The sequence below is a fragment of the Pan troglodytes genome, chromosome 9, assembly GCF_028858775.2.
Source record: "Pan troglodytes isolate AG18354 chromosome 9, NHGRI_mPanTro3-v2.0_pri, whole genome shotgun sequence".
NCBI lineage: Eukaryota > Metazoa > Chordata > Mammalia > Primates > Hominidae > Pan > Pan troglodytes.
In genome coordinates, this window is record NC_072407.2 from 106,991,622 (window position 1) to 107,019,086 (window position 27,465).

At 37.8% G+C, this 27,465-nt stretch overlaps 1 protein-coding gene across 4 annotated transcripts; it reads right to left on the minus strand.

Moving 5' to 3' along the window:
- On the minus strand, positions 1-26,948 carry CASP4 (caspase 4). Of its 4 annotated transcripts, none has more exons than XM_009424085.5 (10): positions 25,623-25,697; positions 19,421-19,454; positions 11,857-12,111; positions 9,011-9,120; positions 8,048-8,221; positions 6,664-6,898; positions 5,663-5,806; positions 4,214-4,323; positions 1,881-1,984; positions 1-108 (listed from the first exon to the last, which is right to left on the minus strand). In XM_009424085.5, the coding sequence occupies exons 2-9, from the start codon at positions 19,452-19,454 to the stop codon at positions 1,886-1,888; spliced, it is 1,161 nt and encodes a 386-aa protein (XP_009422360.1). In that variant the 5' UTR covers positions 25,623-25,697; the 3' UTR covers positions 1-108; positions 1,881-1,885. The 4 variants fall into 4 exon arrangements, with proteins under 4 accessions (XP_009422360.1, XP_063640551.1, XP_009422361.1 ...); XM_063784481.1 differs by having other exon boundaries at positions 9,011-9,178; positions 25,623-25,685; XM_009424086.4 differs by lacking the exon at positions 19,421-19,454 and having other exon boundaries at positions 25,623-26,948.
- Positions 26,949-27,465: the final 517 nt, after the last annotated feature.

The window sequence follows — 27,465 nt, forward strand, 5'->3', positions numbered from 1 at the left end:
TTCGTTTGTCTTCACTTTTATTGAAATACAAAATGTTAAATATGCAAGCTGTACTAATGAAGGTGCTCCTTGAAGTTGATTAAGGAGGGCTGGGCTGCTTGTGGCTTCCTGCAGGGGAGAGAAAAAACAGAAGGTCAAGATGGTTACCCCTTGCTGCCTTCATCCCATCCCTCATCATGATTCTTCTTGCATCCTCTTCCATGTGCTCTTGCCACTTCCCTTGACTTCCATCTGTGACATCTTAGTCTATTCACCAAAATGTGATCTTTGTAAAACCTGATTTAAAGCATATTACTTCTTTTTTCTAAAGCACTAGAAAGGCTTCCTGTCTCACTCAGATAATAATTTTTAAAGGTTTACCATGTGAAAACATAGAACCACGCGATCTGGCTTCTCACTGCTTCTCCTAATTTGTCTCTGCCATTTTCTCCACTCACGTTCTCTTTTGGTCACACTGTCTCATTGCAGTTCTTTAAACATGTTTAGTGCATTGCTATCCCAGGGCATTTGCACTGGCTGTATTCTGTGCTGGGACACTTTTCCTGCATAAGAACCACATTATTCACTCCCCAACTCTGTCCATTCTTTGTTCTGATTTCATTATTTCAAGAAAAGCTTTTGAGTGAAATATCTATAGGAGTACAGCATCCATCATTCTGTGTTTTCCTTTGTCTTCCTTTATTTTTCCTTTTATCTTTTTTTGCTCTCTGGCCTGTGATATATTTACCACTTTATGTCTTCAGAGTCTGTTTCTACTCACTAGAATATAAGCTTTCAGAGTGTAAGAAATCTATTTACGTTGTTAATTGGCATATTCCAAGCATCTAGAACAAAACCTGGTGCACAGTTAGTGTTGGCAAATATTAGTCAACAAACAATTCAATGTCCAAATGCAGCCCCACTGGATGGATTAGGCACTGAAAGCTGTTATGCTGAAATGATGCAATATTGTGACTGAAGTGTCAGAAACCAAGAGTAAAAATTATGTGGTAAATGTTGGAAGTATTGAGAACAACTTTATACATTTCACTATAAAATATAATTTTAAGTATGTATCTTAGAGGGAGATTGATAATAGTCTTATAGTCTAGTGTTAAATAAAGCTATTATGAGTGAAGAAAGTAATCATTTAGTCCAGACTCAATGTACCCATTCTATAATATTTTGGTCAAAATAATAACAAAAGTTACATGGGAGCTTGAAGGAACTTCTGGACTGTGATTGAAGATTCAAAAGCCAACTCTGAGTGATTGGTGATCTGCATTGTGAGAACAGTCTGAGAACCAGAGCCTGGATCAACACAAACTCTACAGTGTAGGATGTATTCTGTACCATCTGGTAATGGTACCTGGATGTCAGTAATGTGGTATTTGCTGTGACATCCTCACTCAGAGGATCAAAATGCTGCTTTCTCCAGAGTTAGCTCCTTTGTTTACTCTGTTTTGTTTAGGGTTTGATGCAATGTTTGGCTACTTAGTGTCTCTCTCTCTCTCTCTCTTTCTCTGTGTGTGTGTGTGTGTGTGTAAGAAAGGGGAATAAAAAAGAAAGACAGACTATGAGAGATAAATGAATATAAATAGTAATGGAAGCACGAGCATGTTTCTATTTTAATAATTACTATCCTTGGTTTTTCATCATCACATTCTGCTGCGGTTTTCCTTACCTCCTTGATTGATTGATTGATTGCCTGATTAATTGTAGAGTTGGAGGAATCCAAGTGCATGTAAGTCGGAAAGAAGTAGCAGATAATCTCCAGACTATATCAACAAAAACACCAATTTGACCATCCAAGTACTCAGCTGTCATTTGTCATTGAACTTAACCACCAATATCACTCTCTTATTTATTTCACATACCACCAACAACTCTCAATACTTAACCATTTTCAATTGCCAGGAAAGAGGTAGAAATATCTTGTCATGGACAGTCGTTCTATGGTGGGCATTTGAGCTTTGGCCCTTGGAGTTTCAAATGATTGCTGTACCTGAAAAAGAAAATAGGCTGTAGATGAGATACGACTCTTTTCAAGTCTCAGAAAGCATCTTTCACCATGTACCAGACAACACCTGGAATGAAGTGAGCTTGCAGGTTTCATAGAACCAAGCCCATGGGCATTCTAACTCCTCAACATTGTACCCTACCTCTTAGAATTGCCACTCCATGTCAGACTGTACGCTTTACATCAAAATAAACACCTCATGTCTAATCCAAGGTCTTTCAACATTCATTTCCTCTATTTTCCATTTCTGACCTACAGATCTGACAATAAGTTATCCCTTGAAAACTGTTCATGAAAACCAGATAAGGAAGACTCTACTTTCAACACTCACCAAGGCTGATTCCTCAATTGAAGGAGAATTTAATCCCAGTATCTTATCTTTCTTTCTTTTTTTTTTTTTTTAAGATGGGAGTCTTGCACTGTTGCCTGGGCTGGAGTGCAATGGTGCAACCTCGGCTCACTGCAACCTCCACCTCCAGAGTTCAAGCAATTCTCCTGCCTCAGCCTCCCAAGTAGCTGAGGTTACAGGTGCCCACCACCACGCCTAGCTAATTGGTTTTTTGTATTTTTAGTAGAGACGTGGTTTCACTATGTTGTCCAGGCTGGTCTCAAACTCCTGACCTCATGATCCTCCTGCCTCTGCCTCCCAAAGTGCTGGGATTACAGGCGTGAGCCACCGTGCCCAGCCCCAGTATCTTATCTTTAAGACCCAAACACTGAACAACTTTCGTATCTCCACCACCAAGCTGATCTTGTAGTTTTTTTGCATCAACTAATTGGTAAGTCTACTTATCCTAAATCCAGAATTTTTAGTTCCTTTTTCTATGAACATCCTTGAAAGTACAATGTCTAACTCCCACTTATCCAAGAAGATTTAAAAGATTTAACTTCCCAGATCTCTATTCACAGGAGCTCTGTCTCAATTTATGCTGCATTTCCTCCTCCTTCTCCTCCTCCTTCTTCTTATTTCACTACTTTTCTTTTTTTTTTTTTTTTAAGACAGGGTCTTACTCTGTCATCCAGGCTAGAGGGTAGTGGTGAAATCTCAGCTCATTGCAACCTCCGCTTCCTGAGCTCAAGCGATTCTCCCATCTCAGCTCTCAGGTAGCTCGGATTACAGGTTCCAGTCAATATGCCCGGCTAATTTTTGTATTTTTTGTAGAGATGGGTTTTGCCATGTTGCCCAGGTTGGCCTCAAATTCCTGGGTTCAAGCCACTCCACCCTCCTTCGGACTCCCAGAGTGCTGGGATTACAGGAATGAGTGACTGTGCTGGTTCTGGATGGCTTTCTTCTATAAACGCCAGAGGTGTATCTTTCTTTTCCCGCAGGAGTTTTACTGTTCTCTACAATTTTTACTTTATTAATAATTATACTATTCTGTGTTAATACCAATCCCATTTTCTCTTTAAACAAGAGGGTGCATTTATCTATGTATTTATGCATGTATTTATTCAATAATTATTAATTGAATATCTGCTACGTGCCAGGTTTGTTGAATTGCTGAGCAAATCCCTGCCATCACGAAGTTTGCATGTTAGTGAGTAAATACAAGTAAAAAAACAGACACATAAATAAACTATTAATATTTGCTGAGTGGGTAGATGTACGAGCTATGGAGAAAAATAACGTAGGAAGTAGTGGGAATAAGGAATGTCCCAAGTTGGGCAAGAAGTAGCAAACCTTTCCTTCTGCACTTTTTTATTGAAAGAATGACTTCTTTTTTGTTCCCTCTCACATGTCTTTATGGATCCTATCACAATCTGTAAGCACATATTTGTTTGTTAACCCACATTTTCCCTATCCATATCTCCCACGAAAATGTGAGTCCTAGATAGGATTACGTCATGTAGGCCTCATTTACCCCTCTGTCACCAGGAGGAAATCCATGACCTAGCAGACCACCCAGATTTTATTCATTTAATAAATTAAGAAATAAAAATTATTTCAAAATATTTTTCCTTCTCTAAAACTTAAGAACTTACGGTCCATAACATAAAGCTTATGGTTGATATTATTTTATTTTACTTTGATCTTCTGCTGGGATATATTGGAATTGTCTTTTCCTTAGCCATATTTTAAACAACTGAATGACAGAAACTGGGAACCTCTCTACTTTCACTTCCCTGACAAAAATTGTCATTGTGAAGTAAAAAGTGAATCATGACAAATTCTTCCTGAAGAAATAAATGAGTAACTAGAAAAGAGACACTTACCTTCCGAAATACTTCCTCTAGGTGGCAGCACCAAGAATATTTCTGGAAGCACGTGATGAGTTGTGTGATGAAGATAGAGCCCATTGTGCTGTCTCTCCAGGACACGTTGTCTATAATGATACAGATGGGTATGCCTTGGGCTATGACTTTCACTATGTTTTTGTTCGTATTTTTGTTTTGAGAATGTTTTTAAAAAGAAAAGCATAGCTTGGGAATTATCTTTACAGATTTGTAGGAAGCACTTGCAACCTGACATTTACCCACTTTCCACAGAAAGTAAACAGAAAACCTAGCAAAAGGTGATCAAAAGTTGCAGTTTGTAAGCATTTCAAGAGATTGTGTATTGAAGAAATTTTGATTCTTGGGATTGACTTTCTACTACAAAACTCATGTTCATTCTCTCAGCTTTTATAGGGGCTTGAGAAATAACTGGAATTATCCCACTTTACAGAGGAAGAAATAGAAGCACAGAAAGATGAAGGAACTTCCCCATGTTCACACAGTGAGTAAGCAACAAAAAATTGCCACCAGGCTCCAAAGTTGTTTGCAGATTATGCCACACTGTCTTTCACCGTATAATAGAAATAGATGAACACATGACAAGTTTCAGTGATAGAAGCTGAAAAAAGTGATAAAAATCTATTGTACAGGATGGTGCCAGTAGTAACCAACATTGTGTTATGTACTTGAAATTTGTTAAGAGAGTAGATTTTATGCTAAGTATACTTCTCACATGCAGTCACGGAATGATGATAATAATAAACAGAGAAGTGTAAGAATCTTTTGGAGAAGAGAGATATGTTTATGGCATAGATAGTGGTGATGATTTCAGGAGTACATACAAATCTCCAAACTCATTAAGTTGTATACATTAAATATGTAACATTATGTATGTCAATCATACCTCAATAAAGTGGTTTAAAAAATAAGATTTAAAAATATACAAATCAAAAACAGTTAAATGTACGCTCCTTAAGATAATTACCTAGACATGAAATACTAACCAGTGTTCCCTGAGATTAGACCTAATCAGCCCCACCCTATCATTTTCTACTTGTTTTAAAGGGTATCCACAGTTCTAGCAGGGCATGCAATGGCACTGCTCATTGTAGAATCAGATGGGAAATATGGAGAAGAAGACTTGAAGTTGATCATTTGAGAAAGAGAAGCCATTCCTGGAATCCATAAAAACACTATGTAAAATGTTAAATGGGCTTAATAAAAAAACAGAATTCATCATCTGTTTAAATGGTGAGTGGTGAATGGGTTTCCATGTATCGGGTTGCTTTAGGAATCTGTTCTCACAGCACACATAAGATCATGTAAAATATGTGGAGAGCACACAACATTCTATCAGATCATTGTTTCATAGGGATTCTTGATTTTCTAGATTCATTCAAAGATGGCCTCAGGCCCACAAATCCCTTACTGCCACTGAAAGATACATACGTGGCGTTGAAGAGCAGAAAGCAATGAAGTCCTTCTCCACGTGGGTCTTGTAAACAGCATCTTCCTCCAGGTTCTCAGATGACTGTGAAGAGGCCACTTCCAAGGATGCTGGAGAGTCTCTGACCCACAGTTCCCCATGGTTTGCTATGGAGACATTAACTTTCTGCACACTGCTGTGCCTCCCACAGAATGGCTGTCACAGTTGCCCACCTTGTTCTTTTTGAATGTTCATTCTTACTAGTTTCATACATACAGACCCACACACATACAAACACACACAGAGAAACAGACACACACACACCACTTTTCTTTCTCTCCAGTGTCATTCAACAATGTGCCTACTGATAGTGAAATCATCTTGAATTTACCATTTTCTAGAAAAAAAAAATCTGTTTTCTTTTGAAAAATAGCTCCCAAGAGCTATGAGACAATTGGTCTCAAATTCCTGGCCTCAAGCCATCCTCCTGTCTTGGCCTCCCAAAGTGTTGGGATTATAGCCACCATCCTCAGCCAGCCATGAGGCAATTGAATCTTTGGAGCAAAGTGGCACTGCAACATTCTAAAGTCCCCTGATCTCTTTACTAATTTCCCCCTCAATAATTATAAGAAAAAGGGATGCTGTTTTACATAATGGCCCCAGTTTCAAATGAAATTCTTCTCAAACCACATAATGTCAAAATTTCTGTAAAACATTTACAAATCAAGCTATCATGAAAATGATTCCATTCCAAAGTTTGAGTATTTCTGTTTAACTTTGATTTAGGGATTCTGATGATCTCCTTCACCACTTACTGTGGATAAAATTGAACATAAATTTCTCCACTAATTTTGATGAGACAATTTCTTGTTATACCAGACCCTTAGGTAGAGTTTCTTTAGAATTCAATGTACTTTATTTACACTGGATGGGGTCTAAGACTGTTGCCCCTAAATATAAACCAAACATCACAATCCTCTGCATACACCTTCATAACTGTTAGATGTTCAGTCTCAGCACTCACCACCTCTGCAGGCCTGGACAATGATGACCTTGGGTTTGTCCTTCAGACTGAGGCAGTTGCGGTTGTTGAATATCTGGAAGATGGTGTCATAAAGCAGCACATCTGGTTTTTTCTCATCATGCACAGTTCCGCAGATTCCCTCCAGGATGCCATGAGACATGAGTACCAAGAACGTGCTGTCAGAGGACTTGTGCTCTGGTCTGGTAGCAAATGCCCTCAGCGCTGACTCCATATCCTGTAAAAGTGCAATGTCTAACTTCAGTCAGAGAAGCATCACAATTAAAGGGGACTCCTAGATTTACCATGAGCGAAACAAGAAACATATGTAACATCCAGGTCGTGGTGCTTCACTTAGTGCTTACTCAGTCATGACAGCTGTTTAATGGTTTTATTTTTCCTTCTCTATGGGGCCGTGGATTCCCATTTTCTCTTCCTGCTGACATACTGTCTTCTTAGTATATTGTATATTGCTATGTGTTACTCATGTTACTTTTTCTTTTCCATCTCAATCTTTTCTCTCCTTACCTAGCAAGAGTCATGTGTTATAAATGCAACACACCACGATCTTTGTAAAATCCATCCCACTATGCTTAGAATAGAATCAAACTTCTGGCCTGACCATACACCACCCTCATACTATGTTCCTTCTCCTTCAACCTCTAGTCACACTGGTCTTCTCTTTGTGCTTCTCATATGCCAGGTTCATTTTCAGCTCAGCTCTTTCACAGGTGGCATCTCCTACTTTGAAGGCGCTGCATTCGTGTCTTTCCAGAGCCATCTCCAACCAACCCAAAAACGTTGCTCCCCACCCTACAATTCTGTCTCATATTTCCTTTTTCTTTTCTTTTTACTTACTTTTGGCTGTCTTGTCGCTGTTTTGTAGACACACATATGCACACCTGGTGCTTGAAGTTGTCTTTTTTCTTACAATTTCACTGTTTCTCTCTACTGTAACCTAGATGAATGCTGGCTGGGAACTTCCTGTCTCATTTACAGACCTATTCCCAACGTTAGGAATAGCTCTTAGCACCAAGTTTAGGACTCAATATTTGTTTTATAAGTATACTGCCATTTAACATTCATTACTCTACAATTTTCTGGGGATTCTCGGGGCTGCATCCCAATCACATGATTTTGGAATTCAATAAGAAATGTGAAAACACGTGTCAATCATGTTTAGTCTAGTTTTCCAGAATTGAGGATATTTGGAGGACCAAAGAGACATAGATTTACCAGTCTAGTACTCTTATTTTGTATACACACACACACACACACACACACCCTCAGTGGTTGTTAAACCTTGTTGAGCTCTTTGAAGCCAGGTAGTTATTAGAAGGATGTGTCTTGAATATGTATGTGTTTGTGGCGGCTGAGGGATTCTTACCCTGGCTGTCAGATTCTCTTCTACATCTACACTATAGTCCAGACCCTCAAGTAGCTCCTTCATCCCTGTGATGTCAAAGTCAGCTCCATTCCTCGGAGGCAGATGGTCAAACTCTGTATTGCATATGATGAGAGCCAGGCGTGTACGGTTGTTTCTCTCCTTTATTGGATAGATCTGCAGGATATGGAGATGCAATAAATTTAATTTACTCAAGTCTCCTTTCAGCCTCCTTATGCCTATCAGTGTTGCTTTTTCAAGTCTTCATGCAGCTGCTCTCTGCTCTAACTTGTATCAAAAGACACTGACTTTCTCTCTCTCAAGAACCCAGGGAAAGAACCAGACATATCTGAAATTGTTATTAAGAATCTTGAGGAAACTAGATAATTCCTACGCCTTTTCTTCTTCACCTACTCCAATCCTTCTTAGCATTCAAAGTTCAGGTCAAATTTCATACAAAACAAGAGATGTTGTCATTGACTCCAATGAAAAAATGAATACAGCAAAAGTCTTTGCCTTTGGAAGCATAGCTATTTTGTTACTATTTTTAACACATAAATTTATAATGTTTTTCAAGCTTTAATTATATTTCCCAAGTATCCTTCATGTCTAGACTTTTCAAGTAGAGTGCAACCAATTACAAGTCAGCTATATTATCCTCCAAATATGTTTATTCCATGGCTAATGCTACAATTGCCATAAAATCCAAATAATTACAAGAATAAATACAGGAGCAATAGAAATACCAGTTTTCTTTCAACTCATGATAAAATGATCTGCATCATGGATTGAGAAAGGATTGGTATCGTTGTGAAGTCACATAATCTTGCCCTTAGTAAAAGCATTATTGAAAATGGTTACTGTCATCCCCACCCCCAATCATTTAGTGCTATAAGAAATGGTGCACTGAAGGAAAGCAATGATATCTCTTCTTTTTTTTTCTATTTCATATAGATAGCATAGCACCTCTTCAGCTCTTTCTTTACATAGTCTCAGGAATTCTTCATGAGGACAAAGCTTGAGGGCATCTGTAGATTCTCCTGACTCAGGTGGTCCAGCCTCCATATTCGGATGAGCTGCAGGATATTGCATAAGATAAATTGTGATTTCTGCCTCTGTGACCCAATTTATCACCTAAGAAGATCGAGAGAGAAGACGTCCTGGGAAGATTTCTTCACATATAGGGGTTTTAGTTGTATCTCATATCTAGTATTCTACATCAGGAGATGTATTGTTACTGGAAAAGATAGAAAAGCAGATCCACCCAAACATGTAATCATAGATTCTGATCATTCTGGGGAAAACATGCCAATGATGTTGGGGTTAAATTTGGCCTTTCCTTATACCGTCAAAAGAATTTGATTTTTCCAAAGGTTGTACTCCAGGATACTCATTTATCTGTGTGGACTTTCTATTGTGTCTGTGCAAGAGTATACTGAGTAAATAGTTGTCAGAACACTATCTACTACAAATTTAATGTGTGTTCCATGTCCAATATTTAATTTCTACTATCACATGTAAAAAGTAAAATTAAACAGGTAAAATTAATTCTAATAACATTTATTTAACATAACATACAAAAAGCATTATTTTAACATGTATTTTTAGCCACAAGCCAGATGCTTAATAGTTATCCCATACAGGATGGAACAAAATCCTATTTTGGAGTAATCGTCCCCTCCTAATCCCCACTACACATACAGATAAATACATACATACACCAAAGCACAGAATATTGAATCTTGTACTTTCAAGGCACTATTTTTTTAGCAACTTTACTGTTAATTTTTAATGATTCTAGAAGAAATGAACTTCAATTATCCCTGTGCAAATTGTAAAGCCAGCTATTTGTAAAGCCAGCCAGTCTGAGCTCTGGAGATGTAACAAGTTGTAAGAGTGTGTATGAATATCAAACCTTCTGAGCATCTCTTTTCATAGATTACACAGTGATATATGACCTTCGGTCCTATTTCAGAAAATTCTGCCAATGTGAAGACATGCTGGATCCTTGGATATTTCCTGGTCAGAGGGTATGTTTTCTAATCCAAAGTTTCCTGTTTCCACTTCACTTACAGGTTTAGAGAACTTCATAACTTAGTCATTTCCTAATGATCATTATGTGTGTGTGTGAGATACAGTGTTTTCAGGTAAAATTAGAAATTAGATAGAATTTCTATCTTACATCCAATAATAAAATTAGCATGAAAGCAAATCATTTCATTAGAAGATAGTACATATTATACTGCAGACTGCTGCCCAAAGAGAGCTGGATATACTCTAGGTACACTGGCAGTGTACCTAAAGTTTCCTGGGATCGCTCTGGAGACTCCAACTGCAGATAGAGCCCAGGGAGACACTAGACCCCTCCTGTGAGGGGTTGCAGCTGCCTTATTCCTGCCACAGCCTCTGCTAATCAGATAGGTTACTTCAGTTTAGAATTGAATGCTCATTGTGATATCTGGGTTTGCTAAAACCATTCTGAAGCCTCTATTACTTCTATTCTAATTCCCATTAGTTGCACTATCACTGACTTTTTGAAAATGGAGATTGTTTCCATGCCATCCAGGTTTGAGAAAAAACTAAAAACCTGCAAAGGGACCAGTTTAAATATTAATGAGAATGCTACCTTCTTATAATCTTGGACAACTATCATACTATCATGTGCTCCCTGTTGGTAGGAACAGTCCTTCTTCATAGAGGAGTGCTGATTGAAAAAGCTCATTTGATATAGTGAGGTCTCAACAATTTATATTTCCTTTTGTTTATCACTATTTATCATTATTGGTAATCTGTAATACTTCATGGCTCAAGATTTCAGCTTAAATTCTGGGGGGTATTGAGTCTGTCTCTGGTGAACTTCAATATGAGAATATTTAACCTTTAATAATACGTAATTCAATCTGGGTCAAAAGTTCCGAAAAGAAGTTTTAAAATTTTAGACATTTTATGGAGATTCTCCTTATCATATTTTGTAATTCGCAGAAGTAAGCACTGGAAAAGTCTAGTTCATAGCATCCACATAATAATTATGAAAACTAATATTTATTGAATGCATATACTTTATTTATTTACTCATCCTACGTTATTTAGGCATCTGTTATGTGCCAAGAAAACTACTGATTACTGTTATTAATTGGTGAAGAAACCAGTTGCATTCTGGTGGGAGAAACTTGGTAGATGTTGTTTCTGTCTACTGAGATGAAAAGGGAATAAAAATGCAACAGTTTTGTTCTGGGGAACAAGGTGTATATTTTAGCTGTATTTGTTTTGTGATGCCAGCAAAACACTCAAGTAGACCTGTTGAATATGTTGCTAGAGCTAAATGATCCTGGATCAGAGGAGAGAGTTCCGGATGAGAGCTAATATCTTGAGAGTTGTTGGCATGTGGTGCCTGTCATTATAATGTTTCTAGGCTTAGACGATCTTATGAGAAAGTACTGGAATTGTCTTCATTTCACAGATGGTAAGACTAATAACTAAGGATCTAGGGAAGTTAAGCAACTTACAGGATGTCACATAGGTCACAGGTGACAGAATCTAGGTTTAGTTCTATGTGTCCCTTACTACAAGGTGTGAACTATTAACTATTTTTGTACACAGTCTGAACACAAGGACTCAGCCTTTTAGCTGATTGTAAACTGGATTCCACCCCACAAAAGGGAAGTGGTCTCTAAAAGGACAAAGATAGGTTTAGTGAAAATGATAGTTTAGGAAGGGAAAGATAGGGGAATCATAGAAGACACTGCTTAGGCCTTGGAGTTAAACAGATTTAGGGAAAATTGAGACATTCATTGTAAAAAATCCAGTCTTACCTTTTTTATTGGGGGATATTTGGTCTATGTTAAAAAAGGTTTGAAGAAGCATTTGTCCTGCCATACGTTGCTTCTCTTGGATAGAGTCTGCCATGACCCGAACTTTGTCTTCAGTTTTAGCATCATAATATTTCTTTTTTTCCTCTTCCTTCCAGTTCAGTACATTTTGTTCCACCAAGTTATCCAAAACACCAGTGAGGAAATCTTTGCCCAGGGATTCCAACATCTTAAGTGGCTTTTTTCTGTGGTTGCCTTCTGTTAGAAATAGAAAGATTCCTTTAACTATGGGCACAGCTTAAAGAGTTTCACCCTCACTTTAGATATAGTTCTATAATGTGAAATACTTCTGAAAGTATGTCCTACTTCACCATCTGTCTTCTTGTACCTATAGAGTTCTGTCATTCATCAAATTCCTACCAGGTTGTTTAACAATTTATTGCCACTTAATACTTTTTATTTTCTTTTTTGTTCTTTTTTCTTTTCCTTTCTTTTAGCTTCTCATCTTCCTTCTGTGGCATTGGACCTAATGCTAACTTCCTGGTCATCCACTGTATTCATTTTTCTCTTTTACTGGTTCACGGCCCATAGTGATAATGATCTGCCTAAAACATGTATTCCCGGGAAAGTCAATGCTCTTGTCTAGAATATAAATTCTTCCTACTAGATTTTTACTTCCTATATGATTTTTACTCTTTTCTGTATTTAGTTTTCTTGGTGAAAGAACTATATCTTTGAATTTGCATTTTTTTAACCTACATCCTATACCCACATCTTTGTATTCCAAATGTTTAAAAGTACTTAATATGCTTGCTAAATACATAAATTAAAGAATAAATGGATGAGTGCATCCATATTTATAATTCTTTCAAATCTTGTTCTCAATGAAAATTTAAAATTGAAAGTAACCTGATTACTAATCTTCCAGTGTGGTGGATTAGTTTAATTTGACACCATGTTAATGTATTACTCCTTAGAGTAATTTGAATATCTATAAGGAAATATAGATACCAAAGTAATACATCCTTTGTTTCAATACAACAGATATGATTTCGGCAGATTGTACACAGAAATGCTGGATATCTTATCAATTCTCAATCAATGCTACAAAGATAATTATACAATCCATGTAGATGTAAGGATAGTGTTGACACAAAATGACATCTAAAGAAATCATGTCAGGACATTGCACAAAAGCTATGGCACAGAAGCACCAGCCTCATTGTCTGGGTTATCTTGAATTAATATTTTCATACGTGCTTATTGGGCAGCTATTATGAGAAAAACATTAGACGTTACAAACCAGGAAAAAAGTTACATAATATAAATTAACTTAATAAAGGGTAATATCTCCCATGTACTTATTATAAATAAAAAATGGATGCATATAAAACAATTTAAATCATTATTATAATCATCATTATTATTTACACATCACTGTACCAAAGGTTTTACAAATGTTAATATACTGGACCCTCACAATAAGCCAGTGGGGTAGTTATTATATTCCCTATTTTATATTCACCATTTAAATAATAACTTGTGTCACATCACATGAATTAGGATTCAAATCTTGTTTTTTTCACCATAGTCTATATAGTTAATCATGATATGGTTCAGTTAAAATAGTTAATATTCATTGAACCCTCATCATGCCAAGTGCATTACTGAAATTTCACAAAAATTCCATATAAAACATATATTAACCTCTCTTATATGGAAAATGGAAGGTAATAAGTAATTGACTCAAATAATGTAAAAGAACACCGAGTATATAGTAACTGGGAACAAGAATTGAAATCTAGGGGTTCAGAATCCAGAGCCCCCATTCTTAATTCATCAAACTACATTGCCTGACAGTTGGTGAAGAGCTTCTTAAAAGAATGTAGACAAGATATTTAAGGGGCTCAGAAAACATTAGTGCATTCCAACAGGTGAGATCACAAAGGCTTCTGAGAAGAGGTAGCAAAAATATTAGTCTTGCAACATCAGGTACAGATGTTGCAACACAGTGTGATTTGCAAACAGTACACAGATTAGTGTGTGGGATATCCAAACTACCTGACTTCTGGGCTTCTGTTTTATTTATTTGTGTGCTCAGTAAACTAATATAGTGTTGACTGAATAAATGATATGTGAAGAAATATAATAAGCAATAAAATTGAAGAGTTTTTAACAAAAAAAGTCACATATGACAAACACACAGCTAACATCATACTCAATGGTGAAAAGTTGAAAACCCTTTCTCTAAGATCAGGAAGAAGACAAAGATATTCACATTTACCACTTCCATTCAACGTAGTTCTGGCCAGAGCAATTCGACAACAAAAAGAAATAAAAGGCATCAAAATTGGAAAGGAAGAAGTTTAATTGTGCCTGTTTAAAGATGAAATGGTCTTATATACGAAAACCCTAAAGGATCCGCCAAAAATCTTTCAGAACAAATAAACAGATTCAAGAAAATTGCAGGATAAAAAAAATCAACATACAAAAATCTGTAGTGTTTCTGTATAACAATAAACCATCTTTAAAAAATAAATAAATTTCCATTTAAAATTGCTACAAAAATACTTAGAAATCAATTTAACCAAGTAGGTAAAAAACAAGTACACGTAAAAGTATAAAACTTCAACCCGATCAACATGGTGAGACTATGTCTCTACAAAAAATTTAAAAAGTTGGCTGGCCATAGTAGCATGTGTCTATAGTCCTTGCTTCTTGGAAGTCTGAGGTAGGAGGATTGCTTAAGCCCAGGAATTTGAGATTATAGTGAGCTATAATTGTGACACTATACTCCAGTCTTGGCTACAGAACGAGATCCTGTCTCAAAAATAACAACAATAATAACAAATCTCAAAACTATAAAATATTGATAGAGAAAATTGAAGAAGACAAAAATAAGTAGAAATGTATTTTGAGTTGATGGACTGGAAAATTACTATTATTAAAATGTCCCTAATACCCAAAGAAATCTAAAGATACAATGCAATTCCTATCAAAATTCTAATGGCAGCTTTTACAAAAATAGAAACAAATCCTAAAATTTATATGGAATCACAAAAAAAAAAAAACCCTGAATAGGCAAAGCAATTTTGAGTAAAGGGAACAAAGCTGCAGGCATTGCACTATCTGAGTTCAAAATAGACTACAAAGTACTATAGTCATCAAAATAGCACAATAGTTGCATAAAAATAGAAACAGAGAGCAAATGAACAGGACAGAAAACCCAGAAATAAACCCAATTATTTACATTAATTTGACTTTTCAACAAAGGTTTCATGAACACACAATTGGGAAAGAACAAATTCTTCAATAAATGGTATTGGGAAAATTGTAAAACCACATGCAGAAGAATAAAAATCTCTAAACATATACAAAAATAAACTCAAAATGAGTTAAATATGTAAATGTAAGAACCAAAACTGTGAAACTACTAGAAGAAAACAGAGGGGAACAGCTTCATAACATTGGTCTAAACAATGATTTTTGGATATGACACAAAAGGACAGGAAACAAAAGCTAAAATATGCAAATGAAATTACATCAAACTAAAAAGCTTTTACACAGTCAAAGAAACAATCAAAAGATTAAAGAGATAATCAACAGTATGGTAGAGAAGATTTGCAAACCATATATCTGATAAAGAATTAATATGCAAAATACAAAGAACACCAACAATTCAATAGAAAGAAAATAAACTGATTTAGAAATAAGCAAAGGACCAGAATAAACATTTTTCAAAAGAAGACATACAGAGAATATGTATATGAAAAATGATCAACCTCTCTAGCCACCAGGGAAATTGAAGTCACAATGAAATATCACTTTGCACCTGTTGGAATGGCTATTACCAAAAAGACAAAAGATAACAAATGGTGGAGAGGATGTAGAAAAAAAGAAACTCTTGTACACTGTTGGTAAAACGTAAATTAGGCCCTGTGCAGTGGCTCACGACTGTAATCCCAGCACTTTGTGAGGTTAAGGCGGGCAGATCACCTGAGGTCAGTAGTTCTAGACCAGGCTGGACAACATGGTAAAACCCTGCTTCTAGTAAAAATACAAAAATTAGCCAAGCGTGGTGGTGGGCGCCTGTAATCTTAGCTACTCATGAGGCAGAGGCAGTAGAATTGCTGGAACCCTAGAGGTGGAGGTTGCAGTGAGCCTAGATTCCATGACTGCCCTCCAGCCTAGGCAACAGAGTGAGACTGTCTCAAAAAAAAAAAAAAAAAGAGTAAATTAGCATGGTCTTTATGGAAACCTATATGGAGACACCTCTGAAAGTTAAAAATAGAGCTGAAGATATGATCAAGCAATCCTACTATTAAGTATATATCAAAAATTAGAAAATCAGTGTCTCAAGGAGATATCTGAACTTCTATTTCCATTGCAGCATTATTCACAATAGCCAAGATATAAAATCAACCTAAATGTCTGCGGACAGATTAATAGATGAAGAAAATGTGGATTATATACACAATGCTTTTCAGCTTTGTGTTTTCACTGAATAGTGAATACACTATTCAGCTTTTAAATGGAAGTAAATCCTATCGTTTCTGACAATATTGATGAACATGAAGAACATTATATTAAGTAAAATAAGCCAGGCCAGGCACCAAAACACAAAATATCACATTATCTCACTTATACATAGACTCTAAACAGGTTAAACTCATAAAAGCAGAAGGTTGTACATAGAAAATATGTACAATGTTTGTTTGTCAAATAAATAAATAAGTAAATTAAAAGTATGGCCTGAGGTATAATCTGCACATTCTGATGGCATCCATTATATGCTTAAAAGAATAAATAAATCATTCTCAAATTTATAGATTCAGCCCAGATGTGGATGTTGGTATTGAAACCTATACATTCAATAGACAATGAGATATCTCAACTACATCTCACAACCTCATTTAACTCAACTTACAAAGATGAACTGTTCATTTTTTCATTTCCATCCTTCATTCTCTTTTCCATATACTAGTAAATAATACCTATACTCCAAGTACAAAAAAGCAGCAAAACCTGGTGATATTCAACCTCTTTGGCCTTCTCTATATCTTATTTCCCTTCTTAATTCACATTGCATCGATTTTATTTGCTAAACATTTTCAGAATCTGACCACTTCTCTCAATTCTAATTGTTCATTACTTCTATTCAGGCCAACATCCTTTCTTTCTTAAGAAATAAATTCATAAGAACTTTATCAATCTACTCTCCGTCCCTTCTATTCTACTCTTTGCAATGAAGAGTGTTCCAATATCTAGATTTGACCATGAAAACTTTCAGCCTATTCTAATCTAGGCCTTCTCATTCACTCATTTTCTGATACTGTTCCCACCTTGCTCATTACATTCAAAACGTTCTGCCTTCAGTTATTTCTAGAAAGATTCTATTTAGCGGTCTCTGTATTTCCAGCCCCTACCTTCTCATTCATTCTTGTTTTCCTACTGCTGTCTGTCTAACCTTCAAGTCTCAGATTAGATGGCACCTTTCTCAGGGAATCAAGTCTCTACTTAGGGATCTGTATAGTTTCAGCAACCCCGCTTCTAATTTCTTCTGGTTTCTGAACTGTTCTCTGTCTATCTGTCTATCCTTCAAGTATCAGATTAGATGGTATTTTCTTAAGGGAATCCTCTCTGATTCTTCCAGAGGAGACAGCGTCAGAGGTATATGCTCCTAGGGCACCTTGTATCTCCTATTTTTTTCCATTTATTTACTTATGTATTTATATATTTTTGTGAGACAGAGTCTCACTCTGTCACCCAGGCTGAAGTGCAGTGGTGCTATCTTGGCTCACTGCAATCTCTGCCTCCCGGATTCAAGTGATTCTCCTGCCTCAGCCTTCTGAGTAGCGAGGACTACAGGTGCACACAACCACGCCTGGCTAATTTTTGTATTTTTAGTAGAGATGGGGATTCACCATGTTGGCCAGGCTGATCTCGAACTCCTGACCTCAGGTGATCCACCCATCTTGGTCTCCCAAATTGCTGCTATTGGATTACAGGCCTGAGCCACCACATCCAGCCTTTTTTAAAATTTTTCCATTTAATTGTGATTCCCAGCCTACTTATCTTTATCCACTGTTAGAATTTATGCTCTGTGAGGACAGGGGCCATGAACTACATCTGCACTATTTTTGGCATTCTTTTTACTAATTATTTACTGAATATTTACTAATTATTTACTGAATCAGTAGTCAAGTCCATGTAGGAACAAATGAATAAAACTTAAGTGTGGCTCAACTCTTAAGGAATATGAAACCACCTTTGCAAAATTATAACTGAGGAAATTACAACAATGAATGAAATCAGACTGGGAAAGCCTTTGTGGCTACCTGCTTGTGGTTTGGTGCCCCCCCTCCAGCGATGGATCCAGAAGCTAGCCCAAGTGGCCGCCTAGTTCTCTTGGACTGGGGGCTGGCTCTGGTACTCTCTCCACTGGCAGGCACTGCCAACCCAATGTGCATGCATTTAATTGCAATGGAGAAATAATCCTGGAGAGATGTCCTCTAACTGTGGCCCTATCACAGGTTTCCATCTGTAGCTGCATTGAAGGGTGTCTGGATTGGTGAGTATCCTAGGTGCTGCCAATGCCTCCTTCCTTCTCCTGACTGGTTCTGTGGCCCCATAGTGGGGTGTCTGTCTGTAGCCCCATTGCAGGATGTTAGGATTGGTGAATATACTAGGCACTGCTAATGCCTCCTTCCTTCTCTCGACTGGTCTGTAGCTCTATGATGGGGTGTCTGTAGCCCCATTGCGGGGTGTCTGTAGCCCCATTGCAGGGTGTCTGTTTGTAGCTCCACCACGGGGTATCTGTTAGGCTCCACTGGGGTCTTGGTTGGCTCTAACTAGTAGGAAGAGTCTTGGTTCAGGAGACTTGTCCTCAATCAGGACAATTTTGAGATTTCTCAGACAGAGAATAGGAGGATAGTTTGGAAGGGATACTCTTGGAGTTCCTGTTTAGGGATCATCTGATTTGGAAGGCCTTCTGTCTGTCTCATCTTTGTGTGTGTTTGTATATGTGGAGGGAATCTCAGAAGGAATTGCTGAAGGAAGTCCAGCAGGCCTAACTCAGAGGACTCTTCTTATTTGGTCACATTCGATGAGCCCTGGAGAAAGTTCAACAGGCCTGTCTCATGGTGACTATCTGCTCTTTGCCTTACCCAGAGACCCCATTGTGAATTACTGTTCTGAGGTCGTCCCTCCCCACCTGGATTGGATCAAAGACAACAGGGACGAACAGAAAAAAGTCTGAGCTTTGCCAGGTTGATATTGGGTGCTGAACGAAGTGACTAGTGTCTGTTTTGTTATGTGAATTCTGCTGGGATAGAAAATATTAAATGGTTCCCTATGCAGCTGGTTGGGAAGCATCTTGCATTTTAAGAATCTTGCCTATGTTTCCATAAAACAGAAAATGGTGATTTTTTTCTTGTAAAGTAGCTTGAACCCCACAACTATGGTGAGGTGAGCAGGCTGATCAGAAGCTGTTCCGTTCTTCTGGAAGTTGCAGAGAAAAGGCACCCAGAAATCTGGTATGCCAGCAAAAAGTATAAGAAATTCTTACCAGCTAGGTTTCTGGTCTCTCTCTCTTTCTCCATCTGTGTAAACAGTAAACATCATTATATGTTTCTCTGTAAAGTTTTGATTAATAGAAAAAAGAATTTACAAGACTAGTCTTAGCCTATAGCAAATCTGATGTTTTTTTGCTAAGAATTTGTCTTTCAGTGTTCTGTAATGGAAAGAGGGGTATCACAAGATAGAACATGGGTTTAGGACCCCTATAAGCCTGCTTTTCAAGCCAGCTCAGAAGGCTGGCCAATTATAATGGGTCCCTGAAACCAATACTGTATGAAATTTCTCTGTCTTGTTTGGCCTTCTTAAGAGCTTAATCTTGTGACCATATGTGGATACTTCCTTTTGGTTTATACCATCCAGCCCTAAAAATTTTTCTTGAGCAGTTAAAAGCCTTGGCAAGGTTAAAAGTGGCTTCTCTAGTCTCCTTCTTGGAATAGCAATAGAAACTGCTCAATGCTGTAACTCAGTAGCTAAGACTTTGCCTTTTGACATAGAGGCTCAGGCTCTATTCTTGGCTTCTGGAACGATTTCTTTCTGGTTTGCTATTTGCATAACTTTGCCATTTAATGAGGTTCCCCCACAACCCCATGGATAGCGTCTGATTTCCTCTCTTGAATTTTCCTTTCTCTGAACTACCTTGGGGAAATTCTAAATCTTGTAAAAAGAAACTGCTTACCACACCTTTGAAGCACCTGGGTAGTTACTTTTGATAAAGTTCAAAAGCCAGAAATGTTGGCCGCATGGCTAAAGTTGGGTAATACGAAATTTAAAAGGATTTTGTTAAGAGCACTAAGGTTAAAAGTCAGCTTAATTAAAAGTGAATAAACAAGTTATGGATACATTTAAAAGGCCTTTATGTTTTTCTCTTCTTGGATCTCGTTTTTCTGTAAAAGGTTTTTTCTTCTTAGTAAACTGAATTATTTTTCTCCATTTTTTGTCTTGCCACTCTTAATGCACACATGAGAGGCACTAAGATAACTTCTGGTAGCCTGAGACTCCTTGAGAAAAACAGAGGAGGCACCACAGACCCCATTTTGGGAAAAACAAACAACAAGAAACGAACAAAAAACCCTCTGTTTTATTCATGACAACCAAGGAATTAAAAGAAGATGGATCCCTCTCAAAATCAAAGGTTCTGTTCTGTTTTGCATTGTGTTATCTGACAGTTTGAATTTTGGGGATATCAGAAATTACTTTGCATTATGAGATAGCTTTGGTATGTAATAACTAGGTAGGAAATATACTTTAAGGGATGGCTAATAGTATTTTCGGAGGGAAACTTGGCTCTTTGCACACTTGGGTCAGAGAAGCATGCTCTGGGCCACCTGGAAGATATGGAAACATCCCCATACCTGACTGAGAGATGAGACTTCCATGGGAGATGGGCTGATTTCAAAATGGGCTGATTGGCTTTAGGTTGCCTTGCAATAAAATGCAGGTTAGAAGCACTGCACTCTCTTCTCCAGTAGTATTTCCTTCCTTTTGGGGATCCGGGATCCAGTATAAAATGGCATCCTTCATTTTGGAGATCTGTCTTTGCCTTCAACTGTGCCTGCTTATTTAGCTTGGAAAAAAAATGCATGCTTTCCTGGCCCTGTTCCTCCAAGGGCTCCACTCTGAAGCCAGTAGTCCAGTTAACAACTGGCAAATAAAAAATCTTACAAGTGCTGAATTTTCTGTCTATCTGTGTATTTATATAAACTTCTATAATTCTGATAAAATTTACTGTACATTATTAGTAATTATAATTGTTATATAAAATTGTTGGATGCCACAGAAGTAAGCAAATTCCTAGTCAATTATAGCTTTAATAGTGTCTACAGACTTTTGTCATCCACAGACATTTTGCCTTGCTTTGGTCCTTTTCAAAAGGCAGTTTATAATCAGATATAGGACTCTGAGTGCAGGTCTCAGATAACTTTAAAAATTGTGCTATTGGAATAGAGGAAAAAAACGAAACTTCCAGGACTCTCATGAAGAGCTGATGTCTTAAATGTCACCAATCCTTTAGTTTTCAGAGTCAAGATAACTTATTTCTTTAGAGATATTTGCAACTTTTAACAATTAGGTAAAATACACTCCTGTGAAAAAATTTTGAAGCATATTTGTTTCTCTCTACCTGATTTCTCCGGAATTTGGAAACTCTTTGTAAGTATTCTCAATTTATGGCAGCATGGTTAATTCCATAAGCACAATAAAAATCTGTTTTCTTTTGTAACACAACACATTTGGAGAAATTGGTCATTTTACCAAGGCTTTGACTGGAATGGCACTCTTCCCTTAAAGAATCGAAGTTGACTTACAGAGCCAATAAAAGCCCCTTGGGGAATCTGGCTTCATACCTTGTCTACACAGAGTCCTTGTACAAGGTTCTTGATCTGTAGTAAGTAAAGAATATCACTTTCTAACAGGTTCATGAGCTCCAAGTTATCTTGGGACCTTGAGAGGAGAGGAATTTACCCAACTCATAGGTATTTAAGGGTACAAATGCGTGGCTGGGATTGACTCTTAAAAGGTCTTATCTGAGATTCCTCATGGAACAGAGTTCCATCAAAGCCAATTTAAACAAAAAACAGCCTAAATAAAAAATAATTATTCCTGTTGCACTTTATGCAAATAATCAGGCCAAGTACAGTGAGACTAAAGCTTATTTTGGTAAACAGATTAGTTCTATTATAATTTACTTTTAATAAAAATAGGGTCTGGAGAGAAAAATTATGCTTCAAAAGAAAACATATAATATACCCGTTGTTAGTTTTGTTTGAGTTTTTTTCTACAGTTTGGACTAAATCCTAAATTCTTTGTGGATTAGAAGTCCCCAAATTAATGCTTTCCAATCTTTGCTTTTAAAATTGAGAATTGTACTCCTCATCCTAGGATTTGTTATTTACCTTACAGGAGGCTGTTGGCTTAAATATTATAGCAAAACTACAGAGGAGAGTACTAATGTTTTTGCATTGCAAGCATTGGAAGCCCAGCCAGTCCTGCATGAGTATGCTCAGACAGTTGCAAAGTGGTTACATTCTTCTCACCTTGGGGTTCACTCTAATTTCCACTATGTCCCCTGTCAGCAGGAAGAAGCCAGAGTGATTGACAGCCTTTTCCCATCTTCAGAGCCTACACCTTAAGATTAAGCTATTAGAAAACCCAAACGGAGGGATTGAAACTGCCTTTGCAATATTATAACTGAGGTAATTATGACAGTGAAAGAAATAAGACCTAACCAACTCTATCTTGCTTCTATCCCTTAAGCTGTTCTTATTCATTCCTGGGCATAGGCCGAACTGACTTTGGGAAGGAATTCAGTTCATGGTTTGACTGAAACAAAACCGATAACAGCCTTTTCTCGAAAAGACCTTCTTCTTGGCTGGCGTCCAGTCTCCCTTTGCAGGACTAACAAATTAGCTACAAGACTAAAAATTACAATGTAAGGGACATGCAGCCTTTGGCTCCTAGAGTTGGAATGTCCCCATTGCGCTCCCAGGGATAATATCACTTTATAAAACCTAATATCAGCACTTAAGATATTTTTCAGACACTGCACTCAATGGATCAGCTGACACCACCCAAACCAGTAATCTAACCCAACCAGTTCTGCCATCACACCCAGGAAGAGAACACAGAAAGAAAACCTCACTTTGACACCCTATGATTCCATCTCCCACCTGAGTAATCAGCACTTCCTACTTCCCAAGCCCCTAGCTGCCAAATTATCTTTAAACGTTCTTATTTCTGAATGCTCGGGGAGACTGATTTAAGTAATAATAACACTTCCCTCTCCAGAACAGCCGGATCTGCGTGAATTACTCTTACGCCATTGCAATTCCCCTGTCTTGATAAATTGGCTCTGTCTAAGCAGTGAGCAAGGTGAACCCACCTGGTGATTACAAATTCTTAATAGCAAACCAGGTAAGTTTGATTTCATTTAATAGATGATAGTTGCATGTTGGATGTTTCAACAGAAGGAAGGCATGTTCATTCCCCTATCCATTCAGGTATATTTAATGAGCATAAATTCTTGAAACTTATTCTGCTGTTATTGGGGGTACCACTTTGGCAGCATGTCTGTACACTTTAAAGTTTGCAGTCAAGTGGAAAAATAGATATGCAAATAAGTAAAATGAAAAATATTATAAGAATGTAAATAATTAGCAGAAGCTCAAGAAAAGCATAAGCAAAGTGTGTCTCAGGTACAGCTGTCCAGAGAAGGGAGGGCTTGGCACTGAGACCTGAAGGACTGGTAGGAATTTGTCTCCTGGAAAACTAGGAGCTGGTCTTTTGGCAGAGAGCAGTAAGGAAAGAAGCACAAAGGCTTGAGGGTGTCTCGTGTAACCAGAAAACTGGGAGAGCTGGGCTTTAGAAGGAATAGAAATCTGAGGCCAGGACTGAAGTGGCAGTGATCAGAGACAGAGCAAGTATTTGAAGATGTTTGCAGAAAGTTAGATGAATGGCAGAGTTTGAGAGTCATGCCAACCTGAGACCACTCCTCTCAACAGACTTTTGACTTAAAGCATATTTTGAAGGCATTCTCTAAGTATTCCCTCCAACTACAATATGGAAATAATAGCACAACTGTATTGATTGATGTTAAATATTAAATCAGAGAGAGTGCATGAAATAGCTATCATATGGTAAGTATTTTTTAAAGAAATGGTTACCATAGATTATTTTTTGTTATTATAATAATCACTGAATGAAAGCTGCAGTGATAATAAAAATGGCAGGAATCAATTAGAGGAAAAAACTTATCAGGACCACAGTTTTGGTTCCAGGCAAAGTGATGTAATGTTTAAACACATTACAGGATACAATTCCTCAAGAGTTTAAGGTAATAATAGCTGTCTACATTTGGTTGTTTATAATTATCAAACCACGACTTGTTTTTGACTAGTGGCTTTCAATTTACCCTAACTTTATCTAATGATCCCTTGATTCCAGAGCTTAAGTTAAATGTTGTGAAGTTAGACATAAACCCCGGAGAGAATTGTTCTATAGGGAGAATCAAAGGAGTAAAGAAACAACAACAAGGTAATATGAGTGAAGTAAATACAGTATTTTTTTATGAAGTTGAAATCATGCTTTACAAAGATTAATGGAAAAACTGGATACACATGTTTCAAAAGGTAGAAAAAATTGTCTGAAAGTTCAGATATTAAAAAAAAGAAAAGGCAATAGGGAGCCACTGTATGTCCCTGAGCAAAGTTAATTACATTAATAGATCACTAGCAGATAAGCAGAGAGTGTTAACTAACTGGTCAACTTTCCTAATAGAACAAATGTATGTCAAGTCAGTTTCATAAGAATTATGTGATGATCTTCAAAGGTAATAAATGCCTGCAGGGTATTTAAGATTGAGCTATTCGCGGTGAGGAAGGGGATAGTCATCTGACTTTTTTTATATGACTACAGATTGCTGTGATATGTTATAAGGTTTAGAATTCACTGATCTAGTCCAATTTCTTCCTTTTCCTGTGAGGAGAATGAGTCCAAAGAAGCGTTATGACCTGCTGGAATACTAGCTGCCTAAGTAGCTCTATCCCTTAGGCTTTTTCAGCTTCTGTGTATAAGACAGGTGACCTAAAAGTTGTGTGCGGAATGGATTGGAGAGTTAAGTCCTGGAGGGAAGGATACCAGTTAAAAACAATAACAACAGCAAAACAAAACAACTGTGATATTAACCCATGAAATATTATATTAAAGTAGTCAGTATCAGGACCAACGAGAAAGAGGAAAAAATTGAATCACTTTAAACAGACCAAGAATGTAATTCACAATAAGAGATGTCAAAGAAGATAACAATTCAGAGGCTCTCAGATCTGATTCTGGGAAAAAGGTTTGTGATCTGGGCAATTAATTTGGAATCAAAGGAAAGATTTCAGAGTGCATTTCGCAACTTCTAGAATTGTCTCACACAAATAACTTCCTCTGGCTTTCTTTACCCTCCCTTTGATTACCAGAAGCTGAAAGAAAGGAATTAACTTCTTTCTGGCTCAAAGACATTTGGAAAACATATGACCTCCGTCAATATCTCTAACACCAGGTCCCATGATTCAAACTACACACAATCACTAAGAAAAGGAATTCAGCATGTGTGCTATCGGCTCACTTCCTTTCTTGTGTTTATTTCAGAGCAATAAATCAAGTGTTTTCTAAGTTCCTACTCCCAAGCTCCTAGTCAGAAAAGGACTCACCTGCCATGGGGAACAGCCTCTGTCCTTTTGTACAGCGTTGGAAAGAGCCTCAGACTCAAAAATGAAAGTAAACTATGTATTTCCTTATTGCAAAGGGCGGAAACGTGTAATTACAGATTGTGAAACTGCTGCTGAGAATTCCAGACTCATTATCAGAAAGTGCCTTGTCATCAGCAAACTGGCATCCAATTACTGGAATTTAGTTTCTGACTTGGGGGAAAAAAAATGAAAATGACAAAATATTATCCTTTGGGTTGACACCTCAGCTTGTTTCTTTTCTTGTTTCCTGTGGCCACCCCAACTTCTTCTATCCATCTGTCTGTTCTCTTCCTGATCTCTCAGTTTTTCTTTCTCTGATTACAAAGAACTACAATGACTGAAGAAGTTTAATCTAACAACTCTTTTTCATTTCCTGATAAGAATTAACCCAATAGTTCATATTTCCAGCTTTTTGGGCAGGCACTGAGCTGCAGGAGTTTTTACATAGTCCAGCAGCTCCCGGAACTCTAGTGAGGCAGGAGTCCCGTCCACTCCCATGGAAAGGGGGCTGAAGCCAGGGAGCAAAATGGCCTTGCAGCAGGTCTATTCTCACAGAAGCCTGCAAGCTTAGATCCGCTGGATTAGAATCGCCACTAGCCAGCATAGCAGCCTGGAGTACGCCAGAGACGACCGAATTCCCCAGGGGAGGGGCGACTGCCATTACTGCAGCTCTAGTCAGCGGTTTTTCCCTACCAGTGCTAGTTAGGCTGGGCAGATTGGACTGGGCAGCAGTCTTCACAGTGCAGCAAAGCCGCTGTGGCAGATCATGGCCAGACTGCTTCTTTAGGTGGGACCGGGATCCATCCCTCCTCTCCCGGCAAGAAATGCTTGCAGGAATTTCAGCAACTCCAGCTAGAGTTTACAGACAGAGCTCTCATTTCCCTGGGACAGAGCACCTGCGGAGAGGGGCAGCTGCGGTCTCAGGTTCAGCCAACTTAATCTTTCCTGCCTGCTGGCTCTGAAGAGTATCAGCGATCCAGACAAGGGGGATTCCCCCAGCCCAGTGCACCATCTCTGCTAAGGGATAGCCAGACTCTTTCCTTAAGTGGGTTCCTGATCCTGGGCCTCCTGACTGGGTTAGACCATTCAACAGGGGTTGCCAGACACCTCATACAGGAGAGTTCCAACAGGCATCAGGTCAGTGATCCTCTGGGAAGAAGCTTCTGGAGGATGGAGCAGGCAGCACTCTTTGCTGTTCTGCAGCCTCCATTGGTGATATGTAGGTGAACAGTGTCTGGAGTAGATCCTCAGCACACTGCAGCAGACCTGCAGAAGAAAGGCCTGAATGTTAGAAGAAAAACAAACAAACAAAAAAAACAATAACACAGCATCAACAAAAAAGACCCTACAAAAATCCCATCCAAAGGTCAACAGCTTTAAAGATTAAAGGTAGATAAATCCACAAAGATGATGAAAAACTAATGCAAAACCGCTGAAAATTCCAAAAGCTGGAATGCCTTTTCTCCTCAAATGATTTCAGCACTTCTTCAGCAAGGGCACAAAACAGGGCTGAAGCTGAGATGGATGAACTGACAGAAGTAGGTATCAGAAAGTGTGTAATGACAAACTTTGCTGAGCTAAAGGATTATATTCTAACCCAAGGCAAAGAAGCTAAGAACCATGATAAAAGATTACAGGAACTGTTAATTAGAATAACCAGTTTAGAGAGGAATACAAATGACATGATGGAGCTGAGAAACACAGTGTGAGAGCTTCATGATTCAAACACAAGTATCAATAGCCGAATCAACCAGGCAGAAGAAAGAGTATCAGAGTTTGAAGACTCTCTTGCTAAAATAAGGCA

Coding starts and splice junctions, on each gene's coding strand:
- CASP4 (XM_009424085.5), bottom strand. CDS start 19,454: ATGGAGAAAGAGAGAGAGACCAGAAACCTAGCTG. Junction 12,112..19,420: donor AGAGACCAGAAACCTAGCTG/GTAAGAATTTCT, acceptor TATTTCTAACAG/AAGGCAACCACAGAAAAAAG. Junction 1,985..4,213: donor TAGAGGAAGTATTTCGGAAG/GTAAGTGTCTCT, acceptor TTTCTTTTTCAG/GTACAGCAATCATTTGAAAC.